The sequence below is a fragment of the Zingiber officinale genome, chromosome 9A, assembly GCF_018446385.1.
Source record: "Zingiber officinale cultivar Zhangliang chromosome 9A, Zo_v1.1, whole genome shotgun sequence".
Lineage (NCBI taxonomy): Eukaryota > Viridiplantae > Streptophyta > Magnoliopsida > Zingiberales > Zingiberaceae > Zingiber > Zingiber officinale.
The window spans coordinates 54,136,293-54,152,488 of NC_056002.1; the positions used below are offsets into that span (position 1 = coordinate 54,136,293).

Here is a 16,196-nt window from a genome sequence, read left to right on the forward strand (position 1 = left end):
TAAGCTCCTGCACACTCAGACACAGGGATCAAACACAGCAGGACCTAACCAACTTGGTTGATCACATCAAAACACCCACGGGGACCAACAATCTTCCTCTTTTTGATGTGCATCAACCCAAGTTCAAGTTAGGGTAAAAACAGACACAGACAGTAATTTTAAAGAAAAATTACTAAACTAGCATGTTAAGCATAAGTTTTGCAATAAATAAAATTGCAACACATTTTAGAAAAATATTAAAAATTTAAACATTCTAACTCCCCCTTAACTTGTCCCTATTTCCTTAACTTGTAACATTTCTCTCCCCCTTTGATCACAACAAAAACGGGGTAAAAATAATATTTAGCAAAAACAGGGTAAACACGGGAAAAAAAAATTTCTGAGTAAAATGAATTTTCCAAATAATTTCTAACTAAAATGAATTTCTTGAATTTTACAAAAAAAATTCTAAGGTAAATGATTTTTTAGAATTTTTCAAGAAAATGTTTAAAACCAACTTTCAAAGCATTATTCTATTCTAACTTTAATGCTTTTACCAGAAAGTTAATTAAACCTTTCATTTCTATATTTGGCTTCCAGTTAGTGGTGAGACACTAGCCCTTCTTGGTTATTGGAGCAACAACCACTTTCTAGTCAAAGCCGCATAAGGAAATTTTCTGTATAATTTTCTTCTTTGAAAAGCGCTAAGTCTAACTAACATTTAAATTTAAATCAAAATTCTCTATGATTTTTAAATTTCCATTTTAGCTTCTCATAATTTCTTAAATCACAGTTTTTTATAATTGTAGCGAAAAATATTGAGCATGCATAAAATTGTATATTTTCTATTGTTAGTTTGTCGAAATCTCTTAATTGACAAAATGTGTCTTTTAACTCAATATTCTTTAATAGTTTTCTAGTTTTTACTTCAAAATATTCTTTCGACAAAATAATTCGTAATTCACGAAAATCTTTCGATAATATTTCAATTGAATCAATTAATTTGCCAAGAGGTGGAGACCATACATGACTTACCTTGTCTATGGTTGATTCTCCCTCTGTTGAGTTGTTTTCTTCTGAAAATTCTCCCCCTTCATCGATGCTCATTTGTGATGAGCATTCTAGGTCTTTAAGTTGGAGTTCAGTTTCTTGTTCTGTCTCGGCACTTACCTTGGTTTCGGACTCTTCTGACGTCGGATCAGTGTCCATCGAGGAGTCGGATTCAACTTCAATTGGTTCTTCGTGGAGTTTTAAGAACTTTTCCCAAAGTTCTTTTGCACTTCGGCAGTTGCCAATTCTATCGAGATCTTCATCTGGTAGTACGCAGAGTAGGTGGAACTCAACCTTTCCGTTGGCGATGAAATCTGTTTGCTCCTTTTTCGTCCAGGTGTTTTCCTCCTTATCTTTCGGAACTGCATAGCCATATTTCATTATTAAAAGAATGTCAAATTTAGTTTTAAAAAATACCTCCATTTTGCGCTTCCATGTGGCGAAGTCTCCGTCGAACTTCGGGGGATGGATGTTCGCTCCGGCTATCATCTTGATCGTAGTGTTTCAGTTGGCGGTTAGTCCTTCTGAGGCGATCAGGCTCTGATACCACTTGTAGGTGCAGTGGAGGCCGGCAAGAGGGGGGTGAATTGCTCCTGAAAAATAAAATTATACCCTCCTCGGATCTTTTAAGTCAAAATTGTAATAGTAAACAATAACAATTAAAAGGCAGAAAAAGAAAGACATAAATTTAACCTGGTTACAAGAAAGGAGGTTGTTAATCCAGGGCAATGAGAAGCGCACTAAAAAGAATCTCCTTTGCTGAAGGCGGAGAAGCCTTTTACACTCTAACGGCTCAGAACTATTGCTAGGAATTGCTTATAGAGTTGAATGTAGAAGTTATATGTAATTCCTAGCTCTAGGGGCTTTTAAATAGCCTCTGGAAATTCTATCCCGAGGGTCCAAGGCGCCTCCAACAAGGTCTAAGGCGCCTCCAGCTCGGTGAGTGGATAGAATTCTATCCGGTGCTCGAACGGTCATTCTGACCTGGCTCAAGGCGCCTTCAATAAGCAATGAAGGCGCCTTCAATGTTGAAGGCGCCTTCAATGCATGTTTAAGGCGCCTTCAAGTTCCTGCTACAGTAATTTTCAGCCTCTTTTGACTCCTTTTCTTCTTCGCTTTGGCTTCCGAAACTCCGTTCTTTTGGGTGATTCTGGCCAACCGAAATAGGGCTTGCCCAAACCCAATTTCTGGCCTTCCTCGAGCAGTCTTCCTCCCCGGCTTAACGTCCCTCGAACGCCGTGCACACTCTTCTCGCCCACCGGTGTACTCTTCCGCAGCTCTCTCGTCCTTCGGACGCACCGAGCCCGTCGGATCCCTTCCCGTGCCGTCCTTCTCACTAGCTGCATCTTCCGCTTGACTTTCTGCGCTCCTAAGCTCCTGCACACTCAAACACAGGGATCAAATACAGCAAGACCTAACCAACTTGGTTGACACATCAAAACACCCACGGGGACCAACAACTTCATCTCTTCGTTTTCTTTTCCTCCAAGCTCTGCCACCAAGAGAAGATGGGGTGCCAACCCTAGAGGGAAGAAAAGGGATGAAGAAAAGAAGTGGGGCACTGCCCCTAGAGGAAAGAAAAGAAAAAATGGGAGTCGACCTTAAGGGAAAGGAGAGGGTTTTTAGTTGTAGAGAAAAACTTATCACTTCTTAATTGAATTGTTGATCTTTGTGGCACAACCTCCTCTCCTTTTATAACCCTTTGTCCTAGATAAAAAACAAGAAAAAGTAGTAGATTTTTAGAAAAAATCTCTAGAAAAGAATTAACATAATTCTTTTTAGAAAAATTTCTTTAGAAAGAATTAGTATAATTCTTTTTAGAAAATTTCTAAGAAAGAATCAACAAAATTCTTTTTAGAAAAATCTCTATGAAAGAATTAACATAATTCTTTTTAGAAAAATTTCTTAGGAAAGAATTAATATAATTCCTTTTAGAAAATTTCTAAGAAAGAATCAGCGTAATTCTTGTTAGAAAAATCTCTAATTTTGTTGAGAAAAAAATCTCCTTTTTTTTCCTTCTTTTCTTTTCTTTTGGTTTGGCCGACCCCTTGCTTGGGCACCAAGCAAGGCTTGGCCGACCCCTTGCTTGGACACCAAGCAAGGATGTGGCCAGCCCCTTTCTTGGGTATGAAGCAAAACCAAAACGGGTGAATGCGAGATTTTATAGAGGCTACAACATAGACAGAGAGGAGGAATTGGTTTTGATCTCCTGATGGATTTGAGCTTCCTGTGTTCGACCCGAACACCCAACTCAAGTTCATCAATGATAACTCGTACCACTAAAAAGTTATTATTGAACTACCGCACCAATCCCATATTACAATATGGGCTCCTACTTATCATGAGTGCGTTAGTCTCCCTGTGTTTAAGATATCGTATACCCGTTAATTAAATGAGTTACTGAAAACTCAATTAACATCTAGCTCCAAGAGTAGTACCACTCAACCTTATTATCTTGTCGGACTAAGTCCACTTGCAGGGTTTACATGATAATCCTTATGAGCTCCTCAAGGGGACATCATCAACCTAGATTACTAGGACACAGTTTCCTTTTATAATCAACAACACACCATATAAATAATATTATTTCTCAACTTATTGGGCCTATTAATTTAACTGAATAAAGCTCACCCTTTGATAAATTAAAGAAATAAATACTAAGTATATGTGTTTGTTATTATATCGAGATTAAGAGTATGCACATCCATAATAATAGAGATTTTGTTCTTTTATGCAGTCAGTATAAAAACAATAACCTCAAATGCGCATGCTCAATACACACATAGTGTACTAGTGTAATTATATAGTCAAGATAAATTAATTCCAAATTATACTACAACTGTTCCAATGGTTTGTCCCTATCCATCTCGGTCGTGAGCTACTATTTATAATTTAATTTATAAGGAACTGATAACATGATTTTCTGTGTGGCACCACACACTATGTTATTTTCAATATAAATTAAATGGACAACTACATTAACATGCAACATTTGACCAGAGTGATTCTAATTTCAAAATATAAATGTTCATACGAAAAGCTAGGCTTTTAGTATACATCCTAACACTCTCCACCTCACCCGACGGTCCATCTGACTCAGATTCCGTACAGAATCAATTTGGCGTCATCTGTGGGAATCTGTTCCACTTGCTCTGGAACGTGAAGATGGACGACGTCGGGAGATTCTCTGCTATTATCACAGTCCCGGAGGATCCCGACGAACATATTATCTTCTACCCTGACTCCACGAGTATTCGGGAGTCGAGGGATTGAGTTGGAGCTTCAGCTGGCCGACATGTTAGGTTTTTCATTATATTTTTTCCTTGACTCTACGGGTATTCGGGAGTCAAGGGACCGAGACAAACCCTTAGTCGGTTGCCATGACTCCCCAATCAGGTACGTTACATGCCTGCTTCCTTTTTACGATTATAGGAGCTGCTATAGCTCCTTGATAAGAGAGTAAGATCCTAATTCCTTGATCAAAGACCAGGGCCTTCGATTTTTGATCAGACACTAGGGGCCCAGCTCCCCGATCAGACATTAGGGACACAGTTCCTCGCTCATACACTAGGGACACAGCTCCCCGATCATTAACTCGCATTACAATTTCCCGATCATGATCTAGGGGCCTTGCTCTTTGATTACAGGATAGGGGTCTTACTCTCCAATCAGGGACCAAGCAACTCTCCGATCAGGTGTGTTATAGGCTCTGCACCCTTCACCATGAGGCTCTGCATCCTCTTACTACTACAGGCTCTGCACCCTTCACCATGAGGTTCTGCATCCTCTTATTGCTACAGGCTCTGCGCCCTTCACCATGGGGTCCTACATCCTTTTACTACTATAGGCGCTTCACTTTATTATTACTATATGCTCTGTATTCTTCACTTGTTTTACATCCTTTTACGTCTACAGGCTCTGCTCCCTTCACCCGCGGTGCTCTGCTTCCTTCTATTGCTATGGACTCTGCTCTCTTATATGGTTATGAGCTTCACTCCCTTTGACGGTCAGGGCTCAGATTATTTTTCTCCCTGACTCCGTGAACATTTGGGGGTCATGGGATCGACACTATTTCGCTCACCGACTTCACGGGCATTTGGGAGTCAAAGGATCAAGGTAGATCCTTAGCCGATTGACACCACTTCGCGATCAGGTATGATAAAGACTCTGCCCCCTTATATTGCTATGGGCTCCACTTCTATGAGATTCAAGGCTTATCTTCCCCCCTTTTGTGGTCGAGCTATCACCACCGGTCTCGAACCGGACTATAGCCACTGGTCTCGGACCAAAGTATCGTCGTCAAGCTCAGATGGGAGTACTATCAGCGACCTTCCGGTCAGGCTTCCAAAACAATTCTTGGTCGAGCTTCCAGATCAATTCCCGGTCAGGTCTCCAGATCAAGTCCTAGTTAGATCTCCAGATCAATTCCTGGTCAGATCTCCAGATCAATTCCTGTCAGGTCTCCAGATCAAGTACTGGTCAGACCTCCAGAACATTTCTTGGTCAGGCCTCCAGAACATTTCTTGGTCAGGCCTCCAGAGCATTTCCTGCTCAAGCCTCCAGAACACCTCTCGGTCGGGATCCCAGACTCTCGCCTCAGTGCGAGTTATAAGTGAGCATGCTCTCATGCCTCCAGACTCTCGCCCCAGTGCGAGTTATAAGTGAGCTTGCTCTCACGTCCAACGACCTCTTGGTCGGGTCCCAGACTCTCGCCCCAGTGCGAGTTATAGTGAGCTTGCTCTCACGTTCAACGACCTCTCGGTCATGTCCCAGACTCTCACCCCAATGCCAGTTATAAGTGAGCTTGCTCAGACGCCTCCAGACTCTCGTCCAAGTGCGAGTTATAAGTGTTAGTGCAATTGACCTCTAGGGTTTCGATATTTGACAATATAACCAAGGGTTGACCCAAACAGGACTTGATGTTTGGGAGAGAGAAGTCTAGTCAGGACTAGATGACTAGCAAAGGTAAGTCCTAACTAAAGGTTAGGCAAAGTAGAAGTCCCGGTGAGTGAAGCCAGACCCTAGTGAGTGAAGCTAGGCGGTGGAAGTCCCGGTGAGTGAAGCCGCGCTTTAGTGAGTGAAGCTAGGCAGTGGAAGTCCCGGTGAGTGAAGTCGGGCCCTAGTGAGTAAAGCTAGGTGGTGGAAGTCCCGGTGAGTGAAGTCGGGCCCTAGTGAGTGAAGCTAGGTGAAGGAAGTCCTGGTGAGTGAAGCCATGCCCTAGTGAGTGAAGCTAGGTGGAGGAAGTCCTGGTGAGTGAAGCCAGGCAATGGAAATCCTAGTGAGTGAAGCTAGGCAACCATAGGAGGTAACCCTAGGTTATACTTGAATTTTGTTAATACTGTGCTAACTCAGTGTTGCAGGGAAGCTCAGCTAGGTCGATGGGCTGACCAAGTAGCTGACACGAAGTTTAGACGGGTCGAAGGATTGACCGGACGTCTAGCAGGTAAGTGAAGGTAAGTCACTGGAGGAGAGTGACTATGAGGACACATTCCCAGGAAGGGAGCATTAGGCATTGATCTGACTTAGATCCATTTCGGATATCTAAGTCGAGATCGTGACTAGATTTCGGTCTCGAGGAGGCAGAATTTAATTAATATTCTGTTTGATTTTAAACTGTGCTACTACTTTGTTTTGCAGGATATATATCTTATATTTGTCTCCGGACTAACATTTTCTTGCAGGAAGGAAGCTGCTGGAGAACAGGGTCCGGGCACCCTCAGGTTCGGGCGCTCGGAATGGATCTGGGCGCTTGGAAGCAAACTTTATCCACTTCGTGCATCGACACGTGGAGCTTCGTGATTGACTCGGCTACACCATATTCAGGGCGCCCGAAAGGATCCAGGCTCCCCGAACCTCCTATATAAAGGCTGGAGTCATAATAACAATGAGAAGATCTTCCACTGCTTGCTCTGCCGTGCTACGCTCCTGCGACGCTCCTTCGACAACGCGCTTTTCTTGTCATTCCTTAGTTTTTGTCGGTATTATTTTCCTTTAAAAGCAATTGTAACTTAATCTGTATTATTGTGAATTGCTAGTGGATTTCCCATCGAAAGCACCCTTGCGTGAGAGCCTTGGAGTAAGAGTCGACAAAGGCTCCGAACCAAGTAAAAAACTACTTGTGTCACTCTTTCTTTTTGTTTATTCTTTTTCCGCTGTGCGCTTTCTCTACAAAATTTTTAATCGCTATTCACTCCCCCTCTAGCGAACTCATCGATCCAACAATAAGTGAGCCTGCTCTCACGCCCAACGACCTCTCGGTCTGGTCCCAGACTCTCGCCCTAGTACGAGTTATAAGTGAGCTTGCTCTCACGGCCAACGACCTCTCGGTCGGATCCCAGACTCTTGCACCAGTGCGAGTTATAAGTGAGCTTGCTCTCACACCCAACGACCTCTCGGTCGGATCCCAGACTCTTGCACCAGTGCGAGTTATAAGTGAGCTTGCTCTCACGCCCAACGACCTCTCGGTCGGGTCCCAGACTCTCACCTCAGTGCGAGTTATAAGTGAGCATGCTCTTACGCCTCGAGACTCTCGCCCCAGTGCTAGTTATAAGTGAGCATGCTCTCACAACCAACGACCTCTCGGTCGGGATTCCAAACTCTCGCCCCAGTGTGAGTTATAAGTGAGCATGCTCTTAGGCCTCTAAACTCTCACCGCAGTGCGAGTTATAAGTGAGCTCGCTCTCACGCCCAATGACCTCTCGTTCGGGTCCCAGACTCTCGCCCTAGTGCGAGTTATTAGTGAGCTTGCTCTCACGTCCAACGACCTCTCGGTCGGGTCCCAGACTCTCGCCCCAATGTGAGTTATAAGTGAGCTTGCTCTCACGCCCAACGACCTCTCAGTCGGATTCCAGACCCTCGCCCCAGTGCGAGTTATAAGTGAGAATGCTCTCACGCCTCCAGACACATGCCCCAGTACGAGTTATAAGTGAGCATGCTCTCACGCCCAACGACCTCTCGGTCGGCACTCACTCCTCACTCGCCACTCTGCCTGACACTCATCACACTTGCTTCACTTGCCGTTTTGCCCGACACTCTCAGTTTGTGTTTTCTCTCACCGTTGTTGCTCGGTCGACACTTACTGCTCATTTGTCACTTTGCCCGACACCCACCATTCGCTTCTCAATCACCACTTTGCCGGGCACTCATCACATTCGCTCCACTTGCCGCTCTGCCTGGCACTCTTCGTTCGCGACTTACTTGCTGCTCTGCCCGTCACCCACCATTCGCGTCTCAATCACCGTATGCTCGACACTCACCGCTCCTGCCTCACTTGCCACCTTGCCCAGAATTCGTCCCTCGCATCTCATTCATCGCTTTGCCCTGCATCTGGCGCTCGGACGATATTTTCTCGATCGCGCGTTTGATACCACTCACCCATCGTCTTTCGACCCGCTCAACATTTTTTGATTGCCAGGACGACATTATTCGATTGCCCGATCGTGATTTACTATCGCTTGGTCGACATTTGCTCGGTCGCACGTTTGATACCGCTCGTCCATCGTCTTTTCGACCCACTCAGCATTTTTTGATTGACAGGTCAGCATTTTTCGATTGTCAAGTCGACATTTTTCGATCGCCTTATCGCGATTACTATCGCTCTGTCGGTATTTTTCTCGGTCGCGCTCACGACTCTGCTCGCACATCATTCTCTCTATTGCTCGATTGCGATTTATTGATGCTCGGTCAGTATTTTTTTCGGTCGCGCTCATGGCTCTGCTCGTCCACCATTCTCTCTATTGCCCGGTCGTGATTTACTATCGTTCGGTCGACATTTTTTTGGTCGCGCGCTTGACATTGCTCATTCAACATCTTTCGACCTGCTCGGCATTTTCACTATTTCTTGGTCGGTAATTCTCAATTGCTCGGTCGTGAATTACTATCGCTCGGTAAACACTTTTGCTCGGCCGCACTCACGGCTTTACTAGTTCATCATTCTCTCTATTTCCCGGTCGCGAATTACTGTTGCTTGACCGATATTTTTTCAGTCACGCTCACGGCTTTACTCGACCATCAGTCTCTCTATTGCCTGGTCGCGATTTACTGTCACTCGGATGACATTTTCTCGATTGTGCACTTGACATCGCTCGCCCATCGTCTTTCGACCTGTTCGACAGTCACCCTATCGCCCGGGTACCATTTAGATGTTCAATCAAATTCTAGGTTGGTTGCCGTTCTTTTAGGCACTCATAGCCTGGTCGACATTTATAGCTCGTGATTCACTCGTCGTCTATGTCTCATTTGTCGCTCTGTCATACCCCCGCTGCTCGTATCTCACTCATCGCTTTTCCCTACATTCATCGCTCGGACGACACTTGTTTTTTACTTGACATTTGCATAATTGCCCGATCACTATGCTCAGTATCGCTCGAGCGTCTTCTCGATATCACTCGGTCTCCCTCAGCATCTGATCGATTGCTTGCTCGCCATACGCTCCACACTATTCAGTTATTATTTGAGTCACTTGCTCGGCATCACCACAGCTACTCGTTCGACGTGATAAGATGAGCCCGGTGATTTGATTCATCGTTCGGTAGCGATTCTATTTTGGTCTTGGTCTAGTCAGTCGGACTTGCGCTTCCTTTGACTAGACTTGGAGGGGAGGCTTGTGATATAGATATGGATATAGGGTAAAAGGGGAATTAAGAGGAGAAGGGGGCATTTTTGTCCTTTCACTGTGTAGGGTTTTAAGGTGAGTGGAGGAGGCTTTTCTGGTTCCGGCGTGCACCGCGCCATCACCGCTGCTACCTCCTTCGCTGCCACCCTCGAACGCCGCCCACAACGACGACCTCCTTCTCTTCTTCCTCGTCCTCGAATGCCGGCCACAGAGACGACCTCCTTCTCTTCTTCCTCCTCCTCGAACGCCGATCACAGTGACGACCTCCTTCTCTTCTTCCTCCTCCTCGCGACACCGGCCACAACTCTCCTCTTCCCCCTTTTCCTCGCGACGCCGACCACATCTCTCTTCTTCTTCGCCGCCACCCTCGAACGCTGCCCACAACGACGACCTCCTTCTTTTCTTCCTCCTCGCAACGCCGGCCACATCGACGACCTCCTCTTCTTCCTCCTCCTCGCGACGCCGCCACTGGATGGACTCGGCACCACCCTCATCACACAGCGCAACTTCTAGCCGCCACCTCCTCTCTGCTCCCCGCACACACGGCGACCCCCATCACAAACACCGCTGCCACTTTCTTTCCCGCTGCCAGCAACCTCCAACCGCAACTTCCTCCCCTTTCTCTTCTCCATGTTGTTGCGAGCACTGTTTCTCCCTCCTGCTGACGCTGTCGACCATGAGCGGCCCCGACAGCCACGCGCCTCCACTGTCCCCCCTTCCCCGCTTCACTCCAGCCACTCACCGTGGCTCCGGTGACAACCCAAGTGCAGCTTCACGACCCTCAGCACCGATCTAGCCTTTAAGCCCTCGTTGCCGTAGGTCTTGCTATCACTGATACGACTGTCTCCACTTCCATTGTGTTCCGACCTTCGCGCTGAATTGGCCTGTATGCTGTGTTTTGACCTTCATACCGAGCTGGTTTGTGTGTCATGTTTTGGTCTTTGTGCCGCTATTATTATCCAGCCTGTGTGCCGATATTTGTATCCCGATTTGCACGTCGATATTTGTATCCCGACCTACATGACGATGTTTTATCTCGGCTTACGTGCCGAGATCGCATCCGGTTTCGTGCCACCGCATTCGGCTCCGCGTCGTCAAATCCAGCTCCTCGTCTGACACATTCATCTACCCTTTCGGGTCGCGACAACTTAAGCAGCGTCCCATCCGAGGACGCCCCCTAGGCCAGGGTATGTTTTCCGTACTCGTCCCTCATTTATTTCATTATTATATTATTAGCCTGTTATTTATATATTCATTGAATCTGCCTCGAGCATCGGGGTACTAGAGACCGGGGCGATCCGGTCGATGACTGCAGGTAGCGTTGACAAGAGGACTTCTGAAGACTTTGGTCAACACGGAAGCCATCTCAGCACACCCCCCTCTGGGACATCGTGACTTGGTCAACATTCTCGCTACCTCATCTGACGGTCTATCTGACTCAGATTCTGGACAGGACCAATCACAAAATTTAATTACGGGTGATGACTAGATTAATAAGATGTTAGACTCTTGATGACTAGATTAATAAGATTTTAATGTCTAATCATCACAAAATCGAGTTGTTCTTAATGACTAGATTGATAAGATGTTGATTATTGCTTTCAATGACTAGATTAATAAGATATTGATGTCTATTCAAAATCTAATGGCTAGCCATTGATACTTAATCTTCTCGACAATCGATCAAGGATGTACGTAACTTTTTGAATTGGTCAAAAATACATCATATTTTAATAATTATTAAAAGGCTTACTAATTTATTTCATTTTCTAATTCTATCCCCTCTTAACCGTATGTAATTTCAACATCTAACTTATGGAAAATAAATCTCTCTTTTTATTTTTCTCACCTATCGATTTTTTATTTAACTTAAATTTATTTGTCTTAAAACCTCTGGACGAATACCGAAAATAATAATTGGAGATATATTTGAAATCTTTACCACATCAAAAATCAATATAATATGAAATGGATATAATCTGTGTGTGTTCTTTAAGTCGATAAATGAATTTCGATGAAAATCTATTGATTAACCTAGAGGTTTTAATTGTACCTATTTAAGGTTTTGTAAATTTTTAAAATTATAAGAAATCTAAATATATCTTCTATTATTATTTTCAGCTTCTCTAATGACGGTACAGAGGATTCTAAAAAATTAAAATTTCTTTTTTATTTAGTCTTGATATCCTCTTATATTATGACCACCGGATGTGATATCCCCATACTAGGCTCAACGTATGAGAAAATAAAAAAAGGAAAACGAAAAACATAGAAAATTTATTTATTTTTCAAAATATCTGAACTATCACTCGGGAAGTCGAAAACAAAAATAGAAAATATTTAGATTCATTGCAATCTTAGAAACCCATATATAAGACCTAAAATGATTATAATATAAAGTCTCTTGATTTGTCAATGAATTTCAATTAAAATTTATCCATCATCTTCTAAAAACCTCATATTACACTAATTTCAACTCATGTTAATTTAAAGATGATGTTATCTATTACTATTTTCAACCTCTCTAGTAGTGATCATTTTTTTAAAAAACATAAATCTTATTCTTTTTCTTTTATTGTTTTCTCATACGCTGGGCAGTATATCCCCATATCAAGCTTAATATAGTTTTGATATGCTCTCATATTAGGATCAAGTAGAAAAGAAAATTTAATTTTAACAAAACATCTGGATCATTATTTGGGAAATCAAAAATAATAATAATAATGAAGGATATATCAGGACTTCTTGCAAAATCTATAAGATTTGAAATAAATGTAATATAAGATTTTTAGGTTGATTAATAAATTTTGGTCCTATGGATGCCATAAATTTGAATTGTAAAAATAATCAATGTAGAATAAAATTTTATATAATAGACTCTTTTTACAGACTCCATATTGATGAAAATTTCATACAAAATATTGACGGACTATTTTTTATTTTTAATATATGATTATTATTATTATTATTATTCTAATTAAAAGAAATTATTTTCCCTGTGTTTAAAGTCCACATGTGACACTTGATTCGGTAATGAATCTCTGCTTTGTTCTTAATCCAAAGAAGCCAAGCAGAAGCGTCCAAAGGAGGCAGGTGATGATGGAGAATCATATCCTAATCCATGCTTTACGAAGCAAGCGATCGGGCGAACAGGTGGTGCTCATCCATTCCTCGAGCTTCTTCCAACCAATCCCCCTCTAATCCCTCAATTTTTCACTTTCTTGAGTCTTGAGTTCCGATTTTGGTTTCTGAGAAGCCAAGAAAATCTAGGGTTTGGAATTGTAGGAGGGAGCCATGTGCCGGGGCATAGGGTTTAATCGCAGTGCCATATTTTTCGCCTCGATCCGCCTCTTGGCGCCCTACATTTGAGCGAGAATAGCCGGAAAGTTAGGGCCTTTGGGCTGGAATCAGCCGCCGGAGTTTAGTTGAGCTGGGGATTTGATTATATTACAGATCGGAGGAGGAGGAGGAGGAGGAGGAGGAGGAGATGAAGGTGGTGGTGGGGAGCCCTGGAACTTGGAGTGGGCTGCTGCTGAGGACTGGGCAATGTGCCTTTGCTGGTGCTTCCATTGCAGTGATGCTCTCCGCTTATGGATTCTCCAACTACACTGCTTTCTGGTAACTGCCGCTCCTCCTCTACTGACATTGTTTACTACGCGTTCGATTTGATTGTAATGGTGATTTATTGGAAGCTCTACTTGTCAAGCTTATCATTGTTCACAACTAGGTTGCTAGCTTTGTGAGTGAAATTGCCTTTCCTAGTTTTTTGCATTTGTTATTTGATAGCATATGCTTGGCTTACTGTCTAACAAACTAGTTTAAGTGTTTCATTTACTTATGACAATAGACAATGTGTTATTGTTTAGTGGAATTCATACTGTAACTCGGTAATAGATGGAGTGGACCCTAAATTTCTCAAGTTAAAACTGCTTCATTTACCAAGTAGGGCTGTAAACGGGTCAAGCCGAGCTAAACTTTGTGTTGTTCAAGTTCATTTGATAAGGTAATCTAGCCAAGCCACACTAAGCCTAAAATGAATCAAGCCATTGAAACAATTGTTCGAGCTTAACTTGATTTCGTTTTCGGAGCTTGACTTGATTTCTTTTTTGGAGCTTGAGCTTGGTTAGTCATTTAGATGTTATCTAGTTCTTAATTTGAGCTTGTTTGATTTGTTTACAAATTTGATAAGAGATTTGTTAATGAACATGGCTCACAAATTTTGTCTGGGGACATTGTTCATGAACAACTTACAATCTCTGGTCATGAACATTAACAAGCTAAACACGTGTTCAAGCTTGTTCGTTTAGTTTAATGAGTTGTTCAAGCTTGTTGATTTAATTGACCTTGTGTATATTGAGCGGATATAAACAAATTCTTACTAAGTCAAACACTAAGCTTGTTCACAAATATTTGGTTCAAATATAGCCCTATGAATAATAGTGTATTATGGTTTAGTGGAATTCATACCATAACTCAGTAATAGATAGACTGCATCCTAGATTTCTCAAGTTAAAAGTGTTTCATTTACTTACGAACAACAGTGTGTTAAGTGTGTTATGGTTTAGTGGTCGGTAATAGATAGAGTGAATCCTAGATTTCTCAAGTTAAAATTAGCTTTGGCTTTACTTACATTTGGCAATGCTTCTAGGAAGAGTTGCAAGATAAGATATTATCACGGTTCATTTGTATAGAATTGTTGTAATGTGCTACACTTCGTGATTTGATCTACCATCCGATCTATTCAAAACATTTTCATGGAGTTATAAGTGAAGAAGGCATGAACAAATGCTCAGTACAAAACATGCAAAATAGTGTAGCATTGTTTTAATCAATGATATCCTTGTGCATTATATTTTTAATGTTGGGAAAATCAATTCCTTTTTAACCTTTCCCTATCAGCTACTTAATCGCTTCAATGGGACTGCAAACTTTGTGGAGCTTTGGACTCTTATGTCTTGATGTATTTGCATTGAAATCTAAACGAGATCTGCACAATCCCTTGCTAATAAGCTTGTTTGTGGTGGGTGATTGGGTAAGCATTTTCATTCTTTCACTTAAGTTTTATCATCTATATGCATCATAACTTTTTTTACTTGAAGCTATAATTCTACGAATCATAATGTGATGGTAGAATAACTAAAATGTCATCTTATTTATATACTTTCTATTTCACAAATATTTTTTAAAAAAATTTATAGTACCTCGTCAGTTCTTCTTAAAGTCATTCCTTAGAATATAATGAAAATTTGCCATCTCTAGTCATTTTGTGTCTGTTGTTCTGGAAACTTTTATCATTTATTAGTTTGAAACAATAAAAGACTACTGATAACTTAATTTAAAAGTCCATGTTGTTCTTGTTAGATTGCGATCATACAAAACAATCAGGCTTACAAGCGAACATGCTCTGTGAAATTTGTTCGACGTATACGAACAGTAAACTCTGAAACTGCAGATCAAGGATTGCACTTTATTTATTCTCGATGATTTTTACGTAGCATCAGAAGGGGTCAGTGCCATGTCATTTGCTTTCTATAAATTATGCTGTTCTCAAAAAATTAACCTGAATTTGATATCCTATCAAGTATCAATAATGTTGATCTACCAACTAATCCCTAGGTGAACTTAAGTAACCGTATAGTGCCTCCATCTTGATTATACTATGAATCATGTTGACTAATAGATTGCTTTTCGTCTTCCAAATTAGATGTGTATTGCATATATTTACTATTAGTTATCGTTTCTATTGTAATGATACAAGTGATTTCTCATCCTTTTGACTCAGACATTCTAGAGAACTATATTTTTTCTCGATGATTTACTACCCGTTCTTGCTTGATGCAGGTGACAGCAACACTCTCACTTGCCGCTGCATGTTCTTCAGCAGGCGTGCTTGTTTTGTTTATGAGGGATGTAGGTTTTTGCCGAAAGTATCCTCAGTTATCATGTGGTCGATTTGAGACCTCCATTTCAATGGCGTTCGTCACGTGGTTCTTAGTTGCCAAATCCTCTCTTGCGATGTTTTGGATCTTGGCATCGGTTTGATCATACTTGTATATGTTTACCTTGTTATGCAAGCTTCGGGAAGTCAGGAGACGACTGTCATGGCGTTCGATTTCATACCTTTCGTGTTCTTGTCTGGAGGATTGCTAGGAAATGCTTGGGTTCTTAACTTTCTCAAGTTGTATAAGAATATTGTTCTTCATGAGTTGGCCAATAAAGTCAATCTCTTCTAAAATGTTGGCCCACTGCTACCCTGCCGATCGTTTTTCTGTTATGTTCTTCATTGTTTATGGCCAATTCTCATACAAATAACTTCTAGGTCACTAGAAATACCAATATTTATTTATTTTTCCTATTGTCAAAGTAATTTGAGACTCTAAATATGTCTTTCAATTAGTCCTTCCCTTACTTTGACACTTCCTAAGACATCCTTAGTAACCAAAAGGAACATGTGTCTAGAGGTTTAGGAGATCTAAGGACCTAGATGCTAGGTGGTGTTCAACCATTTTCAAGGATATACAAATTTTAAAAAAAATATATACAAGTGCCATCC

General features: G+C 41.9%; 1 protein-coding gene across 1 annotated transcript; it reads left to right on the forward strand.

The window, feature by feature from the left end:
* The first annotated feature begins 12,681 nt into the window (after window positions 1–12,681).
* Window positions 12,682–15,878, forward strand: LOC122020352 (CASP-like protein 5B3). The gene is made up of 3 exons (XM_042578252.1): window positions 12,682–13,261; window positions 14,543–14,675; window positions 15,485–15,878. Exons 1-3 carry the CDS (start codon window positions 13,131–13,133, stop codon window positions 15,683–15,685), a joined length of 465 nt encoding a protein of 154 aa, XP_042434186.1. The 5' UTR covers window positions 12,682–13,130; the 3' UTR covers window positions 15,686–15,878.
* The last annotated feature ends 318 nt before the right edge of the window (window positions 15,879–16,196 follow it).

Bases quoted from the DNA above. Each gene is read 5' to 3' on its own strand.
- LOC122020352 (XM_042578252.1), top strand. From the start codon at position 13,131: ATGAAGGTGGTGGTGGGGAGCCCTGGAACTTGGAGTGGGCTGCTGCTG. The intron at 13,262-14,542 runs GTAACTGCCGCT...TTTCCCTATCAG, and splicing joins TCCAACTACACTGCTTTCTG to CTACTTAATCGCTTCAATGG. The intron at 14,676-15,484 runs GTAAGCATTTTC...TGCTTGATGCAG, and splicing joins TGTTTGTGGTGGGTGATTGG to GTGACAGCAACACTCTCACT.